Genomic DNA, 23,967 nt, shown 5'->3' with positions numbered 1-23,967 from the left:
TTGCAGTCTAGGAGTGGAGGTCCCTGAGACCATCAAAGGAGAAGAGCAGAGAACGGAACCCTACCCAGAGAAGCAGTGATACCAGGGATGGAGGCAGAGATGGTGATGTGGGGAGATGGAGTGGCTGAAGACTTTGGACCCTGAGAGGGAGAGGGGCTGTGTGTTGACGACCGGGGGGCAGGCTTGCAGGGTATACCCTTTGGTTGATGGATGATGCATGGAAGGGATTGTAACCATGGTAAGGAAACAATATACAACGGAATCAATGTGAAGCTGATCCTCCCATGTAAACTATCACATAATTCACAATAAAGCATTAAAACAAAAACAAACAAACAAAAAAAACCCCAACACAAAACACTTTACTGTCATATGAAAACTGGGTACCTTGGAAGGCTTTTAAAAAATATTAAATATGTTAATGTATATTAAAGGAGCTCTGGTAGCGTAGTGGTTACGAATCGGGCTGCGAACCTTAAGGTCGGCGGTTCGAAACTACCAGTCGCTCCGCGGGAGAAAGATGAGGCTTTCTACTCCCGTAAAGATTTACACCCTCGGAAACCCTTTACAGGGTCGCTATGGGTCGGAACCGACTCGACGGCACTTAACAACAACAACAATGTATATTAAAAAGAGATAATTCGCCTGGCCCTCCCGCCTCCCGTGTCTTTGCTACCAGCCTAGAAATTGACCTTGAGCTCCTTTACCTGGGTGTGAACAGAAGACACAGCTTGCACTTCGATATTAAACACCCCCTTGTGTCCTTCAGCCCACTTAATGGGAGGATTCTGCAGAGGGACTTTCTGAGTTAGAGGAAAGCAAACAACAGAAAGATTAGCTGTCTGTCCGCCTTTTCTGATGACTAACAGCAACCTGGACCATGAATGTCAAGGTCGTACAAATAGAAAGCAGCCAGTTGCTGTGGAGTGGCTTTGACGTAGGGCAGCTCCTGTGAGTCACATAGAACCGTGCTCCACGGGGCCTTCCAGGGCTGAGTTTTCACAAGCACAGCACCACTAGACCTATCTTTCATGGTGCCGCTGGGTGGACTTGAACCTCTAACCTTAAGGTTAGCAGTCAAGTGTGTCAAATGGCTTGTACCACCCAGGGGCTTCTTACAGAAACACCTCCCCACTCCACCTAAAGGACTCTTGGTTTGGCATTGCAGGATCAGCACTGGACTGCAAACCACAAGGTCAGCTGTTTAAATCCCCCAACTGCTCCTTGGAAACCGTATAAAGGGTCGCTATGTGTCAGAACTGACTCCACAGCCCTTAACAACAACAACCCCACCTAAAAATAAAGACCTTGGAGTCAGGAGCTCTGGGTTCAAGTTCAGCTCTACACCCACCGAACCAGTTCTTTTGTAAGCATTCCATACTCATTGTCTAACTTTCACATGCACATGAGGTGACGGAAAATACCATGGCTTGGGTTGTTGTTGTTAGGTACCATCGAGTTGGTACCGACTCACAGCGACCCTGTGCACAACAGAACGAAACACTGCCCAGTCCTGGGCCAACCTCACAATTGTTGCCACGCTTGAGTCCATTGATGCTGCCACTGTGCCAATCCATCTTCCTGGGGGGGTCTTCATCTTTTTCTCTGACCCTCCACCTTACCATCTTGGGTTAGGTGCCTTAAAGATAGTCTCCAAGTGTTAGCTCTACTTTTTGATACTTCAAGAAGTCTTTTGCACAGATTTTCCTGTTGCAGTATAATATAATGTGAGCTATTCATGTTAGTTAAAATCTTCTCGTGGTGGTTGGTTATGTGCCGTGGAGTCGATTCCAACTCATAGTGACCTTGTGCAGGGTTTCCGAGGCTGTAAATCTTTTTGGGAGCAGAAAGCCTCATCTTTCTCCTATGGGACAGCTGGTGGTTTTGAACTGCTGACCGTAAGGTTCGCAGCCCGATTCGTAACCACTACGCTACCAGAGCTTCTAGTAGCCACGGCTAAAAAAAAGTGAAAAGGAACGTGCAAAATTAATACACATTGTTTAGCTCCATACAGCCCAAAGATGATCATTTCAATATGGACTCAACCAAGAGTGTGATGGAGCTGTTCTGAACTCTTTGTTTCAGTCTTTGAAACCAGATGTGTATTTTGCATGTAGAAGACATCTCCATTTGGACTGCTTGCCGGTCAAGTGTTCCATGGCCAGGTGGGGCTAGTGGCTACCGCACTGGGCACTATAGGGTTAAAGGATGCTTGAGGAGGCCAGGGTATATTTAGAAACGTTGTTGTTGTTGTTAGGTGCCATTGAGTCGGTACCGACTCCTAGCGATCCTATGCACACCAGAAGGAAATGCTGCCCGGTCCCGGGCCAACATGATTTAGGGTAAACAGATAAGACAAGAAGATTTGGTGGTCAGACACTCTCTTTGTTGCTTGGCAGGTAATCATGTCATCCCACCAGCATGTCGTCTGTCTGCGTGTCATCCTCTGGTGGCCTGCGTGTGGCTGTGATGCTGGAAGGTGTGCCACTGGTATTTAAAATACCAGCAGTGACCCCAGAGTGGACAAGAGTCAAAGAAAGAGTACATCTGTCTTGGAATGAGCACAGCCTGAGTGCTTCTGAAAACAAGGACGGCGAGACTTCGTCCCTGGAGAGGGACGTCATGCTTGGGGAAGTGGAGGGTCAGAGTAAACAAGGGAGACCCCCAACAAGATGGACTCACACAGTGACAGCAGCAATGGGCTCAAGGCTAACAGCTGTCAGGACTGTGAGGGAGTGGGCAGTGTTTGGTTCTGTGGGACAGAACCATCTGGAAGGCACAAACAACAGCTATACGAGTTAGAATTGACTTGATGGCAGGGACCTTAGTGACCCAAAGGTTGGTGGTTGGAACTCAACTCCCCCAGTGGACCCAATGGAGGACAGGTGTGACCATCTGCTTCTGAAAACTCAGCTGTGTGGGTACAACCACTACATGTAGGCTCCCCAGTAATAGTTCCCATCTACACACAGGCTGGACGGGTGTGGGAGAGAGAATGGACAGCACCCAGGAATAGAAAAATTAAAAATACATTGTAAAAGAGATTAAAAATCAAATCGCTATGGAGCAGAACGCTTTGGGTCGTCATACGTTGGAATCAACTCAGTGGCAACCGGTTTGGGTATATTTAGTCCAGTGTGCTCTCCGCAAACACTGTGCTCATCTCCTCCAAAACCCAGGTTGGGCCTCCCGGGTGGAGCTGAAGGTGAGGACCGTGGGCCGGGAGCAGCCAGTGGGTGGGGCTGGACGTGAGGACAGGTGGGTCGGGGAGCAGCTGGTGGGTGGGGCTGAAGATGAGGACCGTGGGCCGGGAGCAGCCGGTGGGTGGGGCTCAACGTGAGGACAGGTGGGTCACGGAGCAGCCGGTGGGTGGGGCTGAACGTGAGGACAGGTGGGTCCGGGAGCAGCCTGTGGGTGGCCAGTTGCATTACCTCCGCAGAATGCATGGAATAGTTGGGTGGTAGCTTCTCCAGGGCAATAGGCAGACAGTAGGAGCCCGTCTGAAGGCGTTCATTTAACAGAATCGGCAGCCACTAAGTCAGAAGATGTGAAGAGAAAAGCAGTTATTTCTGACAGCACAGACCTCGAGCAATTTATCTGGCTCTCATGACCAAAGGCAATGACAAGATGACTAGATATTGACCATGAGTCTTTGCATTTGAAATTCCCTGAGCGACCTTGTTGGTGCTCACCTGCAGAGCCAAAATGGTAGCATTTTTCTTGAGGGTCAATGTATGCATGCATCTGAACCCCATCTGTGTCTACTTTTCCTTTTGTATTTGCTAGAGAAATAATATTTGCTTTACCCTCCTGGGGCAAACAGAGCCGAGTTTCTCCCCGACACACCGTGCACGAAAGGTGGACAGAAGGCCTGTAATTCTCTTGTTCTCATCATCCTGCCCCACACTAGCTCTCCATGCCTGAAATCCCTCTCTTGCTAAGTCATTGCTTTCCTGCTCTTCGTCAAGATGTGCTGTGACACTTCTGACAGGAAGAACATAGCTAGATGTTTCTCTCAGTGGGGACCTTGAGGAGAAGGGCCAACAACTCACTGAATAGCCCAGGAGGGTTTCCACCGAGGCGCCTTGCTTCTGTTGGCAGCTGATGTGGTAGAAAGTGAACAGGAGGTGGTGACTCACGGTGAGCTTGGCGGGGAGCTTGATTTTCACCTCTTCGTAAAAGTCGGGCGACCTGTTCCGAAAACACATTGGACAGAAATCACTGTTGGTGTGAGCAGGTCTCCTGTGTTAGCGACTGCGTCAGCCCACGTCCTCCACCCCTCAGATGCTGGCTCTTCACTTCAGGGTATCCGGATGCTGAGTCTCAAGTCTTTGAGGTCAAGCTTAGGTTACTAGACTCATGCCACGGACGGCAAACTGCTTCCACGGGGGAGAGGCTTCCACAGAACCCGACCCCCTCACATGGAAAAATGGGGCACCTCTACTTGGCAGGGGGCGAGATTAGGCATCCTGACGCTAGCTCCTGTCCATCGTCCCCTGAGGACAGGCCTGAGCATAGATAGGCATATCAGATGACCTTTATGTTCCTTTTTCATTTTACTTTTCAATGTGGTGAGATACAAGGGGGATTCAAAGAGTGCATGGAGAAATTCCATTATCTCCACAAACTTTTTGAAGCCCCCCTCATGTAGATACCTAAGCATTTGCTAGTTCAACTGTTTTCACACGTACAATTCATCGACGTGAATGATATTCACCATATTGTGAGGTCACAAGGTTTTTTCAATGCCCTTAAAATCTCAGGAGTCACTGGGGCTGCAAAGAGTGAACATGCTCTACCAAAAGGGTGGTGGTTCAAGTCCTCCCAGAGGCACCTTGGAAGAAAGTCCTGGCAATCTAGTTCTGAAGAATTGTTGTTGTTGTTGTTAAGTGCCTTCGAGTCGGAGCCGACCCATAGCGACCCTGTACAGGGTTTCCGAGGGTGTAAATCCTTACGGGAGTAGAAAGCCTCATCTTTCTCCCGCGGAGTGGCTGGTAGTTTCAAACCACTGACCTTAAGGTTCGCAGCCCGATTCGTAACCACTACGCTACCAGAGAATTAGCCACTGAAAATCCTACGGCGCGTAGTTCTCCTCTGACTCACATGGGAGCGCCATGAGTGGGATCTACTTACGAAACATCATCCGCTGAGAACCCTGTGGAGCACAGTTCTTCTCAGACACACACGGGGGCACCATGAGTGGAATCTACTTATGAAAAATCATTCACTGAGAACCCTGTGGAGTATAGGACTGGGTAGTGTTTCATTCTGTTGTGTGTGGGGTCACTATGAGTCAGAATCAACTTGATGGCACCTCACAACAACATGTTTGACATGTGAAGAACATTGGAGACATCATTCAGTTTACAGACTTAGTAATGAACGCTACATTTCTCCAACTTACATGTTCTTCAAGTGGACAGTGAGGCAGCAGGGGGCGGTGTCTAAGAGAGGAGAAACCAGATGGGGAGGACTGGGTTCTATTCCTGGTTCCCCCTCCCCCTCACCAAATCTCAAAGTAAGTGATGTGTTTACAGCACACCATATAATGTCTCTGTGTCATCCTAGAAGGTTCTAGAAAACTCAAGAAGACACTATTAGGTTCCTGAAGATCTGTTCTCCCCTCAGTCTTAGACTGTGCATCTCCACCAGAGAATCACAGAGGTAGCAAGAACGTTCTCTGTCCGTGAGGCTCTACATCACAACATCTGTTGGGAGGAATCTCCCAGAGAGTTCAGACCAGGCAGGAGACACTGAAACAACTTTGGTGAACAGTTAGAACTTTCAGATGTACTTACTTATTATGGTACGTGATGGCGGTGTACACTTCTGGCAGAAATTCAGGCCCGTTGGACTTTCCGAAGATGACCTGTCCATCAAAAGAGAAAGGATGCTCTCATGCTTGGCTCTACAATGGGATCACCACATCAATGCACAAGAACTGGTTCTGAAGTGTAAATGGAGACACCAAAGAGCAAAATGAGTGGCCGAGGGTTCCTCTCTCCACTGCCCGCGGGTCTGCATTGCAGGACAAAGCCACACACTTCTGCCCTCGGTGACGGATCCCGGGCGCAGGCTCTGCTTCATTCAAAGACATAGATCTGGTCGCTGGGTGTGGTCACATCCTTGTCCATTTTGGAAACATTCCTGGAGGCTGTGGTTAAGTTACTGTTAGGCACTGGAGTGTCCGTTCCAACCCATAGCGACCCCGTGCACAAGAGGACGAAACGCCGGTCCTGAGTCACCCTCACAATTGCTGGTTTGCTTGAGCCCACTGCTGCTGCCACTGCGCCAATCCATCTTGTTGGGGGTCTCCCTCTTGTTTGCTGACCCTCCGCTTTACCAAGCACGATGTCCTTCTCCATGGATTGGTCCCACCTGATAATATGTCCCAATATGAGTGATGAAGTCTGGCCATCTTGGCTTCTAAGGAGCATTCTGGCTGCACGTCTTCCAACTTAGATTGGTTTGTTCTTCTGGCAGTCCATGGGACTTTCAATATTCTCCTCCTACACAACTCAACTGCAGCCCAAAAGGCACATGACTTGACCTTTAACCAAAGTTACAAAGAACCTCTTCCTCCAGATGAGACCTCCTGAGTAGCATAAATAATAGTCTTGGTGTAGTGCTGTGGGATAAGCCCTGGACTTCGAACCACAAGGTTGGTGGTTCAAAGCCACCAGCCACTCCTTGGAAACCCTGTACAGGGTCACTGTAAGTCAGAACTGACTCCATAGCACTTGACAACAACATTTCACTAGAATGAGGAGCACTGGATGCAATGCAAGGTCAACACTGAAGCACAAGGTTAGTGGTTCAAACCCACCGGTGGCTCCAAGGGAAAAAGATAAGGTTTTCTGCTCCCGTAAAGACTGACAGCCTCAGAAATGCTATTTGTTGTTGTTGTTAAGTGCCACCGAGTCAATTCCGACCCATAGCGACCCTGTGCAGGGTTTCCGAGGAGCAGCTGGTGAGCTTGAAGTGCCGACCTTGCAGTTCAAACAGCTCTGCAGTCTGGTGCATTAACCCACAGTGCCACACCAGGACTCCTGGAAATGCTATATAGGGTCATTATGAGTCAAAACCATCTTGACTGCACCTAACAACAACATTCACTGAAAAGCTGGAGGTCAGAAACCACTCAGTGGTGCTGTGAAAGAAAGGCATGGTGATCTGCTTCCATAAGGGTAATGGCAGCCAGGAACACCCTCGGAGGCTCGCTTCTCCTCTATAACACACGGGTCACTATGGTGATCAGCTTCCATCAGGGTAATGGCATCCAGGAACACCCTCGGAGGCTCGCTTCTCCTCTATAACACACGGGTCACTATGGTGATCGGCTTCCATAAGGGTAATGGCAGCCAGGAACACCCTCGGAGGCTCGCTTCTCCTCTATAACACACGGGTCACTATTGTGATCGGCTTCCATCAGGGTAATGGCATCCAGGAACACCCTCGGAGGCTCGCTTCTCCTCTATAACACACGGGTCACTATGAGTTGGAATTAATTTTTGTTTGGCGTTTCCTTGAGATGAAGTCATAAATCCCCATGCTGGCTGGGGAGGGACAGGTTGGCATGGACCCCCTAACTGCTTGCCCCTCGGGCTGGGCTCTATGGCTGTTCAGGACCATTCAACTCTACCTGGAAACCTGCCCCATGATGACCTGCCAGAGCCCAGAGTGGGGACAACGCAAGAGGTCTTATCTCTTCATTCAGCCCTTCGTTTCTTCCCAAACACATAGGACCCTTCCCCATAACCACAGCTCAGTCCCACGCTGACACATGAGCTGAGTTGGTTCAAGTACATGGACGGACACCAGCTGTTGTCCATGTGAGTCCACAAGATGGTCCAGCCCAGCCTGGTTAGAAGTAAATGCTCACACCCCTCCTTACCGGCAGAGCGTTGCTTGCGTCCTCCCCACTCATGAACTGGATCTTAACTGTGATGTTCCGAGCAGATGCTAACTTGTTAGCAAAGTTCAGCCTCTGAGGATAGACATAGAGAAGGTTTCTAGAAAAGAAAAGAGAAAGAGCCGGGTTGCGAGCTGAGTTGAATCAAGTTCTTCGCTGAATGCAGAGGTGAGGTTTACACTGCGGGGCGGCTGGGCTGTTTGGAAGGTGTTTTTCCCTTCAGATGTTGAGTTGGTTTTGGAGGTGTGAATGGACACTTGTTGATTTCTTCCTGTTCCACTCACAGACACCAGATACTCACCAGCCACATCCCTCCCCTGCTGGGTCCGGGCACCTATACAGATGCACCTTGTGCCGTTTAGAAAGCTCTGTGTCCAGGACTATGGGATCTGCCTAGAGACAGTCATATCCCTGAGCTCCAGAGAAGAAAACAAAAATGATTCCACTCACTTTACAATCTGGTTGCCTAGTTTCATTCCCTTCTCTCTTTTCGTTCCCTCGCTAACCTTTCAGGATGCCTGGTATGGCGCTGTAGGATCAACGCTGGCTTTCGCACAAGGTTGGCAGTTCAAAGCCACCAGCTGCTCCTCGTAAACCCTATACAGGGTCGCTATGAGTCAGAACTGACTCGACGGCATTTCACAACAAGGCTTTATGAAGTTGTTTCAACTGTCCACCAACATAGCTTTATGTACTGATTTAGCTTCATTTTCCAACACAAGCTACATTTCTCAGACCCACTTCCCAAATCTCCCAAGACAGTGTGTGATGTCTCAACTCAAAACATAAAGGTATAAACAAGTTAAAGGAAAATCCTGTGCCAAAACCACCACCAGAGATGTTAAAAAGTGAGTAAATTCTGCCCTCTAGTGGCGGAATGTTGTATTGGAACAGTGTTTAAGCAAAACCAAAGCTGCTCCTTGGAAATGCTACACAGTGTCGCTTTGGGTAGGAACCGACTGCATGGCTCTTCACAACAACAACACTGTTGCAGATAAACCTTAATGCAATTGGCTTCCTCCACATTTTTTCCTCTCTAGTAAGAAAAGATGAATCATAAAACAATAATATTCTATTTTGACTTAGAATAACAGCTCGGTCATTGAGTTTGGGGGCAAGGCATCAGGAAAGCGAAGACTGTATTCCTGATACATAATTGAAACCAAGTTTGTTGTGTGCCTTTGAGTTGGTTCTGATACATGTTGTTGTTTTTAAGTGCTGTTGAGTCGGTTCCAATTCACAGAGACCCTGTATGGGGTTTCCGAGGAATGGCTGGTGAATTTGAACCTCCAACCTTGCAATTCAAATCGTCCTCATGGTCCAGTGCATTATCCCATGGCACTACGCCAGGACTCTGCCTCATACGTAGCAACCTGGTGGGTTTTATTGTTGTTAAGTGCCATCGAGTTGGCTCCGACTCATAGAGACTCTGCATAGACTCTGAGGAGCGGCTGGTGGATTTGAACCGCTGACCCTGTGGTTCAAACCGACCTTGAGGTAGAGTGCTTATCCTATGGTGCCACATCAGGGCTCATCGTATAGGGTTTTGGGGGCTGTAAGTCTTTAGGACAGCAGAAAGCCTTATCTTTTCCCTGCTGAGCGGTAGTGGATTCAGTATGACTCAGGTTAACAGCCCAGTGTAGTGTGTTATCACACAACACCACAAGGCTCCAACACTGAAACTCTAGCTGTTGTTGTTGTGAAGTGCCGTCAAGATGGTTGTGACTCACAGAGACCCTGTATGGGGTTTCTGTCTGTGGAGACTTGTGTGTTGCAGTGTTGTTGAGCAGAGGAGCTTCTGGACTAAGATGGAGTAGGAAGAAAGGCCTGGTGATCAATGTCCTAAATCAGTCAATAAAAACCTATAGAGTACAACAGTCCAATCCCTAACCCATCCTTGGGATGGATTGCATTTTATTGCATTGCACCTGGGCCCCCCATGAGTTGTGGACAGCTAACAATCACAACATCCCCTTAAAACAGCCCTGTGATGTGGAATACAGCCCTCACCCCCACCCCACCCCACTCCCTCCCCTTTAGACCAGATACCAGGCTAGCTATGTGAAGGACGACTCTTCCTGCCTGGGAACATTCCACTGAAAAGGAGGCGGCTAATTATCCATCAAAGAAATCATGTTTTGGTGGCGAGCCTTGTTCTGAGCAAGCACAGCCCTCCACAGAGAGTCTGATAATTGGATAAACAAGCCCTCCAAGGCTCTTAGGCAGCAGAGAGATGAAAATGTACTGGATGTAGATTTCACTCCTGTAATCACCAGTTAAAGGGCCTGCCCGAGTTTAACAAGCTCATTACAACTTCATCACTGTGATCTCCAGACTCTGGTCTCCCTGGCTTCCATTCAGACTCCACCAGAAAACAGCTGTTCCCTCTGAGACCAGCGGCTGGGCCACATGGAGAAAAGACCAGGCATGGGTTCAGGTGGGTTTTTGGGCTTGCAGGGAGAAAGTCATAACTAACTCAGATTTGGCTAATCCTGTTTATCAACCTGGTTTTACCGTCTGGCCATAGCTTTCTCAAAAAGCTTCTTACCGGGACTGTTTCAGGACACCCTAGTTTGTATCCAGGTCTCGGATCTCGAGGACCCATCAATACGGTGAGCACGGGCTGACCTGTGCTTACTCACTAATTCATACTGGACAATTTCAAATGTCTCACCCCATCAAAGGAGTCCTGGTGTGGTGCTGCAGATTTATGCGCCAGCAAAGCTGTTTGAACCGCAAAGTCAGCGGTTCAAGTTCACCAGCTGCTCCTCAGAAACCCTATACAGTGTCGCTATGGGTTGGAATCGACTTGACAGCACTTAACAACAACAACAATAAACCCCATCAAAAATTCTGCTTCTAGGTCTGGCTGACATCTGTCTCTCTCCCAAACCCACAACCTCTCCCTATAGAATTAAAGCTTCTTTTCACACAGACAATACCTTCTTTCACAAGACAGGGACGGGGTACCCAAGGTAAGCATGGGTTTATGTGAGCTTACTTACAAATCTGTAGTGAAGAGTTTTATATGAGTGTGGTGAACAACATGTGAAACAGCCAACTACATATTCGTAAGTAAGCTCAGGTAAGCCCATGCTTACCTCACTTACTGGGTCCTGTGTCCCTGCTCTGATCCGTAGGGAGTGAACTTGCTGTTATAACAAAACTCCTGGTTTGGGAGCCCCTAATTATTCCTGGGGTGACACACTCAGCTACTCACCAAAAAATTGGTTCGAGTCTTCCCCAAGGACCTCTGAAGAAAACCTGGCATGGATGTTAATCCAGCTCCATGGGGGTGTTCTTTTTTGACCACCGGCTACCTTGCTAAGCATGATGTCCTTTTCCAAGGACTGGCCTCTTCTAAGGTTTTCCTTATTCGTTTGTCCAGCTTTCGCATGTATGACGTTGTTGACAGAACCACAGCCTGGGTTACGTTAGTCCGCAGAGACATCTTTCCTCTTGAATAGCTGAAGGAGGCGTTTAGCAGACAACGTGCCCAATGCAATAAATACGTCCTTTGATTTCTTGACTGCTGTTTCCATGAGTGTTGATGGTGGATCCCAGCAAAAAGAAGTCTTCAACAACTTCAGTGTTTTCTCCGTTTATCATGATGTTATTTATTAGTCCAGCAGTAAGGATTTTAGTTTTCTTTACTCTGAGGTGTAATCCATGCTAAAGGTGGTAGTAATAGCTTCAAGTTCTCTTCGCTTTTAGCAAGCAGTTTGTATCATCTGCGTATTTCAGTTTTCTAATTCTTTCTCCAATCCTGATGACACATTCTTCTTCATATAATCCAGCTTCTCAGATTACTTGCTCAGCGTACAGACTAAGTATGGTGGAAGGATACAGCCCTGGTGCACACCTTTCCTGATTCTGAACCAATGGCTGCCTCTTGGTATACGTACAGGTTTCCCATGAGCACAATGAAGTCTTCTGGAATACCCATTCTTGGCAATGTTATCCATAGTTTGTTATGATCCATACAGTCAAATGCCTTTGCATAGTCAATAAAACACAAGTAAATATCTTTCTGGTATTCTCTGCTTTCAGCCAAGATCTAACTGATGTCAACAATGATATCCCTCCAGGTTAAGGCAGATAAAATTTTTATAAGCACAACTGGATTTCAAATTCATGAGGAGATTCCTAATAAAAAAAGACTTGTCCCTGACTTTACATGTTGTATCGATCTTAATTGTCATCTTTGCTATTTATTTAAAGCTATACAGCTGTGCCCGGATTTGAACAACCAACCAACCAGAACACTTGTCCTTGTGTCAATTCTGACTCACGAGGCCCTCATGTGGTGTCTGAGCAAGACTGGCCTCTGAAGGGTTTTCAATGGCTGGTTTTTTAGAAGCAGATTGCCAGGTGTTTCTTCTGAGGTACATCTGGGAGGATTCAAACCTCTAGCCTTTTTGTTCACTGCAGAGAGCTTAACCATTTGTGCTACCCAGGGGTGGCTGGAACCAGACATAGAAACAGCCATGGTCAACAGGGAAAGACACCCTGCCGGTCACAGCCCACACAGAATGTGTTCAGAATTTTCAACTCAGTTCAAGCATTGCTTTTCTGAAAGAACCAGGAATGGTTGTCAATACTGAACTGGTAATACTGTGCCCCCACCGTAGGCTCATTTTAATTGTGGCAGCTACTTAGTGATTAATGGCACTGGTCACATACTGAGAATAAGTGCAGAGATCTTTGCTTAAGAAGAACCCCTTTATTCTGGGGGGACCTGGGGCAGAAAAGTCATGAGGAGTCAACTTTCTGAGATGCGGGAAGATGACAGAGGGGACAAAAAGAGGAGAAACTTGGCAGAAATGAGACCAGGCCACCAAGACAAGTTTAGCAATTTAACAATCTTATCTAGGGTTCATCCTATTGCCTTGAGATAATCTTGAAACCTTAAACTCAGAATACCCCCTGAAGTCTTCTTAAAAACGCCCAACAGTAGTTACCTTAACTAATAATGCATTGTGCATTGGACTCTCTTGTTGTTGTGAGGTGCCATTGAGTCGGTTCTGACCTATAGCGACTCTGTATAGGATTTCCAAGGAGCAGCTGGTGATCTTACAGTTTGCAGACTTTGCAGTCCAGTGCATTAACCCACAGGGCCACACCCAGACTCCCCGTATTCCTTAGAGATGTGCCTATGTAGGCCTTAGTCTCCATCTTCCCTAGCATGTAAGAGCTTCAGAGTGCAGGGGTCCCAGGTCTGAAGGGTGGGACTCCCCGCTCTTCTGTGCTGGTGGGCGTCAGTCCCTTTTTTTCTGCTTGAGTCTCTCCTTGTATCTCTTGTAAGATGAAAGGTTTTGCATGCCACATGGTTGGGACTCTCCCATAAATCAGACCATGGTGGTAGTGGGATTAAGGGTCGTGTGTCATTGTGAAGTGTCACCAAGTTGGTCCCGACTCTTCTCCAGCCTGTATAGGGTTTCCAAGGAGCGGCTGGTGGGTTTGAACTGCTGACCTTATGGTTAACAGTCCAGTGCTTATGTTACAGTGCCACAACAGGACTCCAAGGGTGGTGTGTTGTTGTTGTTAAGTGCTGTGGAGTTGGTTCTGACTCATAGGAACTGACTTGCTGGCACTTAACAACAACAGGGTTTCCAAGGAGAAGCTGGTGGGTTTGAACTGCTGACTTTGTTTGAAGTCCAGTGCTGATCTTACAACGTCACACCAGGAGTGTTGTTAAGTGCTGTTGAGTTGGTTCTGACACATAGAGACCCTGTATAGGGTTTCCAAGGAGCAGCTGGTGAGTTAGAACCACTGATCTCGTGGTTGAAGACCTTGCAGTCTTAATCCTCTTCTTGGTTTATCACATCAAATTACATTGTGGGGGATAGCTACATCTCTACTGCCAGACCCCTGTGAATCTGCCCCAGTCCAGTGGACACAAAGCCTTAACTATCACAGCCTTCAAACAACCTTGACAGAATTTTTCTTCTTCTATCATTGCCAAGAGACGAGAGCTGTGTTTAATGGGTGGTCTTGGCATTCCTACAGCATGGAGGGTAGTAAAGGGTGTCCACTCTGTGTTTGTTTCTGAAGATGCCAAGTAGGAGCCTCAGTACCCCGTCCTGACTAGTCTGTCTCCTCCATTTCTAAATCATCCAGCACACCGTGATGTAATTAAGGGATAATGTTTGCAGCAGGGAGTGGAGGGTCGTAAACACTTCCCAGGGCTGATTAAGTGCTGTGAAGAAGTCGAAGAACTGAAGGATTCCATCAGCGCAAGCTGATTCCAACGCTGAGGTATTTTCCTCAGTTATAGGATAAGGGTCTAAAACGACCCAGAGCACCCCATCTTCAAGGAAACATTGCCATGCCTCCATGAGTCCTGGTGTGGCGCTGTGGGTTAATGCATCATACGGCAAAGCGGTTTGAACTGCAAGGTCGGCGGTTCAAACTCACCAGCTGCTCCTCGGAAACCCTATATAGGGTCACTATGGGTCAGAACCGACTTGACAGCACTTAACAACAACATGCCCCCCTAGGGATTGGGGAATTGAACCGCCTGCATTGGGGATGCAGGTGGGGCTCTTTTCTGGGAAGGGGGAAGGTTTGCAATGACCTTATATCTGAGGCATGTGGGGATAGAAAACGAGGCACTGGTTCTTGAAGGATTAAGTGTGTGTGTGTGTGTGTGTGTATACAGGGACGAATGTTGATATTTTTTTGACTGTGAGTTGGATACAAGTCCCTGGTGGCACTGATGGTTAAGTGTTTGGCTGTTAACTAAAAGGTTGGTGGTTCGAGTCCACCGAGAGGCACCTCGAAAGCAAGGACTGGCAATCTACTTCTGAAAACTCAGTCACTGAAAACGCAGTGGAGCACAGTTCTCCTCTGACACACAAGCGTCGCCATGAGTCCAAGTTGTCTTGAAAGTAACTAGTTGGCCATTCACTTCTCTCCTCTGGGGAGTGTGGTGACACTGGGCTGCAAACCATAAGATCGGCAGTTCAAGCTCACCAGCTGCTCCGTGGGAGAAAGATGAGACTTTTTGCCCTAGTAAAAATAGACAGACTCGAAAATCCTATGCAAGGGTCACTATGAGTTGGAACCAACTCAATGGCACTTAACAACAACAACAAAAACCACAAATCTTCTCTGGGTCTCAATTTTGTCATCTGGGAATGTGGGACCCTATCCAGAGAAGCAGCGACACCAAAGATGGAGACAGAGATGAGGACATGGAGAGAGGGAGCAGCTGAGGACTCTAGATTCATGGAAAGAGAAAGGCTGTGTGCTGGTGGCCAAGGGGCAGGCTTGCAGAATGTGCCCTTAGGTTGTTTAAATTCTTATATATTCCTGCGTGTTTCTGGGTACATCCCCTGCCCCCCAAAAAACCAAAACACAGAGGGAATAGAAGCAAATACTGTGGAATGATGATGCACGGAGAAGATTGTAATCATTGCAGTGATAGCATGAGTGTAAAACTGATGTTCTCCCTTGTAAACTATCACTCAATTCACAATAAAAACTAAAAAAAAAACCACCAACAAATGTTAACAACAGAATATCATTTCTGAATGGTGGAAGAAGACACTTGTTTCCAAAGTGCATTCTGAAAAATCTCTTAAGTAAGTAAAAATCCATGAGCTGTAAAGCCCTGGGCAGCTCTGTGCTGGTAATGCCCCTCCCAGTCCTGTGCAAAAGGTCAGGGGCACCACTGGAAAACTGAGGCAGCCCAACTTTTTATGGTCTTGAGGGCAACAGGTCTTGTGAGGCTGAATATGGTCATTCTTGCTTCCTGATAACCCACTTCCGTTTGCTAAATCACTCTCATGTAACACCTAATGGGGTGGCCTTTTGCAAGTCCAAGTCCTGGCACGGAGCCACCTTTGTTCACCCAAGGCCCCCGACCCCTGCCTCCCACGGGGGCACGGAGGATTGGCCCAGTCCTATTGCTACCCAGGGCTCACCTCCTATGAAAGTCTCCTTAGTAACCTCCTGGACTTGAGCCCTGGAGTTGCCAGTCTCTTGCTTTGGGCTTACTGCCCCCTCCTCCTCCACATTTGGAGGCCAATACTTCAAGTTACTGGTCCAGGCCTCGATGGAGCTCTGTGTTGCCCAAAGTCCACATGCAGTTACTGGCATTCAATTGAAGTGACCTTGACAATGGTGTCAAATCCAACGGGCAGTGCTGGCCACGTTTCCCACGTTAAACAGCCACATGTGGTGAGTGGTTCTTGTACCCGACAGTATAAACATAGATCATTTCTATCATGACCGTAAATTCCTGTGGGCGGCGGTTGAAGCTCACAAGCCACTTCTCAGAAACTCTATATCGGGCCACTATGAGTCACAACCAACTTGATGACATTTAACAACAACAAGTGGGTCTAGAGAGAAACACCTGTTTTTAAGCAACGAGAACATTTTTTGGGGGACCCCTTGTTCTTGTCTTTCTGTACACAGCATCCTGGTGGTGCAGTGGCTTAAGCACCGGGATGGTAATAGAAAGGTTGGAGGTTTGAACCTACCAGTTGCTCTGAGAGAGAACAATGAGGCACTATGTTCCCAGGAAGATTACAGCCCCGGAAACACTACAGCACAGTTGTACCCGCCCGGTCCTGTGGGGACACTAGGAATCACAATGGACTCACTGGCGGTGGGGTTTTTGGGTTTATACCTAGAAAAACCAAGGTAATGACTAGAAGGTATTTTTCATTTCCGGAACAATTGCATCCAGTATGGTCCTAGATTTTGGGAACTCTGGTCACACAGTAGGGTAAGCACTGGACTGCTAACCACAAAGCCAATTAATTGTTCAAACCCACCACCAGCTCTGCATTAGAAAGATGAGGCTTTCTACTCCCACCAAGATTCACAGCCTTGGCTACTTGCTGCCCAGGGTCGCTCTGAGTCGAAACCGACTTACGGCAGTGGTTGGATGACACAGAGCTTAAGCGCTCACTACTAACTGAAAGGTCAGTGGTTCGAACCTACCAGCCTCTTTTCTGAGGACGCTGAGGCCAGTCTGCTTCTGTAAAGATGTCCTGTGTCGGAAACCCTATGGAGCAGTTCTACTTTGTTCTCGAGGGTCATTGTGAGCCTAGATTCTAGTTATGATCAAAGTATCAGGTTCTTCTTGTTATGTGCCGTGGGGTCGGTTCCAACTCATAGCGACCCTGTACAGGGTTTCCGAGGCTGTAAATCTTTTTTTTTTTTAATGCTTTATTGTGAATTATGTGATAGTTTACATGGGAGAACATTCGTTTTACATTCATCCTATTGTATATCATTTCATTGCTATGGTTACAATCCCCTCCATGCATCAACAACCAACCAAAGTGTATATCCTACAAGCCTGCTGTAAATCTTTATGGAAGCAGAAAGCCTCATCTTTCTCCCGCGGAACGGCTGGTAGTTTTGAACTGCTGACTCTGAGGTTAGCAGCCCGATTTGTAACCACTACGCTACCAGAGCTAAGAAGACTTATTTAAATAAAACCACTTTGGGAAAGACAGGCAGAAATGACAGTCACAACTCTGCAAACTTGCTGCGCTGCCCCAGCAGGAACAAGATCAAAGCATCGCCCCAATAAAACTCGGGGTCGGGGAGTCATGGTTTCCCATGAGCCTTTGCCACTTACCTGTACACAGTATGAGGGACATATACCTCCCGGATGGGGAATTCCAAAATCTCTTTGTGTGGACGTGTCCGGTTTTCCGGGAATGGTATCACTGGTAACAATTCGGGGGTGAGGCAGCAGCTGAGTGTGTCCGGAGCTGGGGAGATCTCCAGTTTAAGGAAACCTGCGGGGAGAACATGGGCCGGTTTTAGTGATGCCCCAGCCACGTGATTCTCAGTATTCTCCTATAAGCGTTAAGTACTGGGTGGGGGGCGTACGAGCTCAGGAATCCTCAGGTATTTTCGTACAGTTTGAGGAAAATGCATGCATGGTGATGGCTGAGTTTCAGTTTCTGCAAATTACAAAAAAAAAAGCTGTGAAGTGAGTAGGGGAGGGGTGCCCAGTGGAGCAATTCCCATACACATGGTTCTTCTTCTTGTGTGCCGCTCAGTCGGTTCCGACTCAGAGCCACCCTGTGTAGGGTTTCTGAGGAGTGACTGGTGGGTTTGCACCACCGACTTTATGGTTAAACAGTCCAATGCTTATCCTACAGCGCCACCCCAGGTCTCTAGCTTCCACACACAACCAGCATTAAACACAGGCGGTTTTCAACTGAGTCCTCTGGGGCCCTAGGGTGCTGCAGAAGTGAGCTGAGTTCCTTTTGGAGCACCATAAAGGAACGGGATGCTTACTGCTTTGACACTTGTTGTTGTTGTTAAGTACTGTTGAGTCGATCCTGACCCATAGCGACCCTGTATAGGGTTTCCAAAGAGCAGCTGGTGAGCTTGACCCGCCGACTTTGCAGTTCAAACGGCTTTGGAGTCTGGTGCATTAACCCATAGTGCCACACTACAGTAGGGCACTACACTGTACTTCCCTGGAGGCAATGGGCGCCCATGGGGTTGCCATGAGTCAAAAGCGAGTGGAGAACCGACAGTTTTTGTTGGAACAAACAGATCTCTGACAGGCCCGCTCTAACGCATGGTCTTTAAGAAGACAGAACATGAACAGATTGGTCAGAAACGTAGACCAAGTCAGATTGTGAACCATGTTTCACAAGCTACTAGGAGGAGATTTTATAAATGCCAGCAGGAGACAGTCTGGTATCCCTACCTGGAATCGATTTGACCCTTCTCTGCAGGGACGAAGACCGTTTGTAGTCTGCTAGGAACTTGAACAAGTCCTCGTCACTCAGGCGATCTCCCTCCTGTCAAAGAGAAACGAACGGTGTGTTAGTAAAGAAGTGCCCTTCACTCCTGGGCGGTTGCTGCGGTTGTTAAGTGCCATCGAGTAGGTTCCAACTCATAGCAACACAATATAGGGTTTCCAAGGAATGCTGGTAGGTTTGAACCGCCAACCTTACCGTGATCAGTCCAATACTTCTATAGAGCCACACCAGGACCCCTGACTCCTGGGTTAGGGGCCCACCATTCTGGGAAGCCTTTTATCTTTAAGTTTGATTACTATTTTTTTGAACTCATCCTCCGTAGAAATTAGAAATCACTGAGTTCAATCTTTTGTCAAACATTCCTTCTCTATTCTCCCAACACAGCTCTCCTCCAGCCACCTAATGCTCCCACCATACGTTCCTATAGTACAAGACCATCACCCCAGCTTTGTACAAACAACCTTGAGGCTTTGCTCCCCCTTTCTAGATCATCACCTCTACTTGCCCTGCCCCTCCCCAGTAGTTCCATCACCGCTTCCCCAAAGGGAGCAAACCCAGGTGCAATCGAACACGGACAAAATACCTGCTTGAAAAAACTGCTGATGGTCCTGCTGGTGGCTTTGAAGTTGGATCCCAGCCCATTTTCCTCCAAAGACAGGGCTCGCTCCGAGAGACCTCTGGGCTGGGACAGAGTCCTCCGCTCGCCCATGGAGTTTCTCCCTTGAAGAAGAGGATTGTCATTCTTCAACAAGTCCTTCTCTTGAGAGACAAACACTTGTCCGTGCTGGCATGCCAGAGCAGAACTGTGCTCCTTGGCTTTCAAGGACTGATTTTTTGGGAAGTAGATAGCCAGGTCTTTCTTCCAAGGTACCTCCTTGTGGACTGGAGCTGCTACCTTTTCAGTTAGCAGTCGAGTGCTTGACACCCTGGGACGCCTTTATCATATACGAGGGACTTCCAGTGTCTCTCAATTCCATTTTACTGTGAACTTTTTGGAAACCCCCCTCACATACTATAAAGAGGAGGCTTTCTGCTCCTGTAAAGATTCACAGTCTCGGAAACCCTGAAACTCGGAATCGACTCCACGACACACAACAACAACACAACAGCTAGGTGTTGACTTGACAGCAGCTGTTTTTTCTTTTTTTTTTTTTTCATCTGTTCAAAGCCATTGAGAAGGAAATCTGGTGGCACAGCGGTTAAGCGCTCGCTTGCTAACTGAAACGTCAGTGGTTCAAGCTCACCAGCCGATCAATAAGGGAAAAAGACTTGGTGATCTGCCCCCGACAAGACGACCTCCTAGGGAATTCTCGGACACACCTCTATGTGCTATGGGGTCGCTCTGAGTCAGAACGGACTCGAAGGCATCCAACAGCAGCAGCCAGGTCATTAACAAGGATGCTGGATGTGACCACGGTGTTTCTAATGGACATCTCCCCTCTGGTTCTGCCTCCCCTGGTCCTCTGGCTGGCGTCCCTGGTGCCCTCCCACTGCGTGTTTGTATCTAAGGGAGTGGAGAGGCCAGGAGTGGCTGAAGCGCCTCCTGCCTGGAGACCAGGGCTGACCAGATGGCCAGCCAGAGCCAGACCGAGGCTGCAGAGATGGTTTATTTTTACACTTGAATTCCACTGGGAGTGGCCTGGACTCAGATGCCCCTCAAGGGATCACGGCCCAAACAGACTGGGGTCAGCCTTCCTCCCTCCTGAACCCCAGCTTTCCTTGGCTCTCACTAGATGAAGGAGCCCCGTTGGCGCAGTGCTTAAACTGCTCAGCACTAATAGGTCGGTGGTTTGAATACACCAGCTGCTCCGTAGACAAAAGATTAGGCCGTCTGCTTTTGTAAAGGTATACAGGCTTGGTGACCCTATGGGACAGTTCTGATCTGTCATAGAGGGTCGCAATGAGTCAGTATGGACTGACGGCAGGGGGTTTGGGTCTTTTTTGTCTCACTATGTGGAGTCCCGCTGTGGCGCTGTAGGATAAGGACTGACCTCAAGTTCAGTTTGAACCACAAGATCAGCGGTTCAAACTCACCAGCCGCTCCTCAGAAACCCTATACAGGGCCGCTATGAGTCAGAACCAACTCAACAACACTTAACAACAACAATGTGACCAGGCAGTAGAGCAGGGGCCCTGTCTTGCTTGACTTGCCCCCCAGTAGGGATCAAAACCCTGATATCCTAGGCTGGGGACCTCGACTCAGTTTCGTTATTTCGTATTCCCCTTTGGGGTCTTCCTGATGCTGGTATGCTAAAACACAGGGGCTCCACTGTGACTGGCCAGCGTCCCTGCAACCCTAAGGCAGGCAATCTCTGTCTTTGAGCATCTTCGTAATCTTGATACTTCCCATGATGTGAGATTGGAACTTTCTGTCACCACTGCCTGTCCTGGTAACACACGCTGCATCTTCTGATAGCTTCTCAGCCATTGAACTTGGGCTCATTCATCTTTTAGCTGTGCTCCTCCCTCCCCCACTTCCTGTCTGTTACTGAGGCCCCAGCATGCTCTATGCCTGAACTTACCTGGCTTTCAATGGCTTCTACACTCTATGCTCAGAGCTTTCAAATAAGGCTATGGGGGTTTACATAGAAGTTGGCATAAAAATAAAATAAAAGTTGTGGTGTGAAGGTCAAGGTTCAATAAAGTGAAGTTTATTCTTGACAAGTCAGACATAACCCAAGGGATTAGGATTGGTAAACTAACCACAAGATTGGAAGCTGGAGCCCATCCCAAAGGTGCCTCGGAAGAAAAGCTTGGCAATTAACTTCTGCAAAATCAGCCCCTGAGAACCCAGTGGAGCCCAGCTCTCCTCTGACAGACATGGTGGAGTCGTGGGTTTTACTGGTGTTCATTATGCAAGCCCGACTCCAGGATAGCAGTAGCAATGGTCACAAAATACCCTTGTAGCCACGTCCCTTCCAAAGGAGGCATTTAAGAAGTGGCAGAGTAAAGGAACACGTGGGAAATGTGAAGCCAGGCTTCTGATTTTGCTGGGTGTTAAGGCACTGAGGGAACCGGAAACTCCACCGCAGGTGGTGGGGTGGGTTTACTGAGCTACTCTGAACCCTTGGAGCAGTTCCACACTCAGACTGGAAGGGAACGGCGGGTACAGACCAAGGGCGAGACATGCAAAAGAGAGAAATAAGCGAAGCATACTGGAGCAGTATGTGGGTGTCCAGGCACCCACTCTTTTATTGGCAGAATGAGGGAGGGGGAATGTGGGCTGAGAAGGCTGAGCTTTGCTCCGGGAGCCTTGAGTCTTGGGGCTTTCCCTGTGTTGAGGCGTTCAGCCCTGAGACTTTGTCGAACACGCTGGGTTCAGGATTTCCTTGTTATTTTTCAAGAGTTTGACTTTGAAGACAGTTGGCTACTGAAAGTTAATTCTGTAACCTGCCAATCCATCTGGAACATTCCATCCAAAAATCTTACTATCAAAGAAGATATTTAAGCTCCACACACATTCGTGATAGTTTGGTGGACCTCTGTCTAATGAAACACATGTACCTCGGTCATAATCATGTGCTATTCAACCCATCTCCTTCTCACTCCTGATACCCTACGGTTCTCCCTGCCCTGGCCCCCAAAGAGCCCAACCATTTGCTGTCTAATTGATTCTGACTTACGATCACCCCGTGTGTCAGAGTGGAACTTTGCTCTGCCAGCTTTTCAATGGTTGATTTTTTTGGAAGGAGATCACCAGGCATTTCTTCCGCAGCACCTTTTGGTCAGCAATTGGGCATGTTAACCATCGACCACCCAGAAAGACACAGTTCCTGAGCCCCGTTACTGAGCAGTTGACCTCGGAGTTGGTAGGAAGGTTGAAAATCTTACCGACCATGGCCTCCGCGTCAGTCACCTCCCTGTCAAGAGTGGAAATGTTGAAGAAGCTGTTTAAACTTAGGGGAGCCCAGGCAAAGGGCATCCGGTATTTCCCCAAACGCTGGCAGAAGGACTCCGCTTGAAGCTTGAGTTTTTCAGTCTTATCTTTACTCTGGAGGGAAGTGGAAAGAGACCATCTCAAACAAGCAATATGTAGCACCAACCCCAAGTCTACGGCCCTTGACGTGAGCATGACAGACATCTCTGAAGTCCCCTGGTGCCGCAACAGGTAAGCAATTGGCTGCTAAGCAGATTGGTGGTTTGAATCCACCCAGCGGTTCCACTGGAGACAGACTTGGCCCTCTGCTTTCAGAATAAGTACATCATGGGACAGTTCTAACTCTGTAACACGTGGGATTGCAACGTGACTCGATGGCACCCAACAACAACAACAACAACAAAGGATGGGACCAAGACAACACGCAAAAACACAACTCCGCTGGCGCCAGCGAAGGAAATTAAGCTTTGTTGTTTTTTAAGGAATAAATATAAAGAGAGGCTACATTCAACTAATAAATTACACCTTTAACTGAAAAAAATAATTTTTAATTCAAGGTCTGTTATTCCAGTTAATCAATGAATGTTTCTTTGGGGGTGTACTTCATGATGGGGGTTCATATGGGGGAGTCTTAAGTCTACAACATTTTATGTATCCTCTACTAAGCTCTCAAACGTCACTTTGGGAAGCTTCAAAAGACCCAAAAAAGGTTCCGAATGATTTCTTTATTAGACTTAGAACACTTCCAAGGATTTCCTCCTCAATCTAGAATTACAGCAAGGTCTTAATCTAAGGTCTTGAGTCCAACAAGCCTTACTTGAAATGTAGGAGGCTGGAGCCCTGGTGTAGCTGTAGCAAAAGCACTGGATGCTAACCACAGGTCGGCGGTTCAAAACCACCAGCCACTTCTTGGAAACCCTCGACAGGGATGCTATGATTTGGAACTGACTGGATGGCACCAAAAAGTTGATGAAGAGTTGATTGTTGTTATTAGGTGCCATCGAGTCAGTTCCAATTCATAGTGACCGTGTGAAAGGCTTCCAAGGAGCACCTGGAAGTGATATTCAAGAAATGCTTCTCACAGAAGGCTCATAGAAGCCGGAAAGACAAGACGTATCTCTGGTACTCTGAATATATTCTCAGGAGGGACCAGTCCCTGGAGAAGGACATCATGCTTGGTAGAGTGGAGGGTCAGTGAAAAAGAGGAAGACCCCCAACGAGATGGAATGACGCAGTGGCAGCAGCAACGGGCTCCAATAGAGCAACTGTGAGGACGGTGCAGGAGGGGTAGGGTTGCATCCTGTCGTGCCTGGGGAGGCGTTTGACAACAACAAAAGCCTTAACAACAATCAAGGGGAATCCAACACAGGTCAGTTTCACTGTGTCTCCGCAGCCGTTCTGACCAGCTGGACTAGAATCCCAGAACTAAG

The 23,967-nt window shown here is 48.0% G+C and overlaps 1 protein-coding gene across 2 annotated transcripts in view; it reads right to left on the bottom strand.

Annotated features, from left to right (window-relative positions):
* The window catches only part of DOCK8 (dedicator of cytokinesis 8), a 170,155-nt gene that overhangs the window by 86,452 nt on the left and 59,736 nt on the right, over positions 1-23,967 (bottom strand). For both annotated transcript variants that reach the window (XM_006863731.1, XM_006863730.1), the window contains 9 exons: positions 22,492-22,651; positions 19,244-19,380; positions 18,606-18,699; positions 17,514-17,676; positions 7,895-8,012; positions 5,799-5,869; positions 4,053-4,191; positions 3,432-3,533; positions 708-803 (listed from right to left, as the gene is read on the bottom strand). In XM_006863731.1, the coding sequence (XP_006863793.1) occupies positions 708-803; positions 3,432-3,533; positions 4,053-4,191; positions 5,799-5,869; positions 7,895-8,012; positions 17,514-17,676; positions 18,606-18,699; positions 19,244-19,380; positions 22,492-22,651 (1,080 nt within the window). The remainder of the gene's footprint in view (positions 1-707; positions 804-3,431; positions 3,534-4,052; positions 4,192-5,798; positions 5,870-7,894; positions 8,013-17,513; positions 17,677-18,605; positions 18,700-19,243; positions 19,381-22,491; positions 22,652-23,967) is intronic.

This window comes from Chrysochloris asiatica, unplaced genomic scaffold (genome assembly GCF_000296735.1).
Source record: "Chrysochloris asiatica unplaced genomic scaffold, ChrAsi1.0 scaffold00056, whole genome shotgun sequence".
Taxonomy (NCBI): domain Eukaryota; kingdom Metazoa; phylum Chordata; class Mammalia; order Afrosoricida; family Chrysochloridae; genus Chrysochloris; species Chrysochloris asiatica.
Note: the sequence above shows the minus strand (reverse complement) of the source record. Positions and strands in the feature narration are given on the sequence as shown.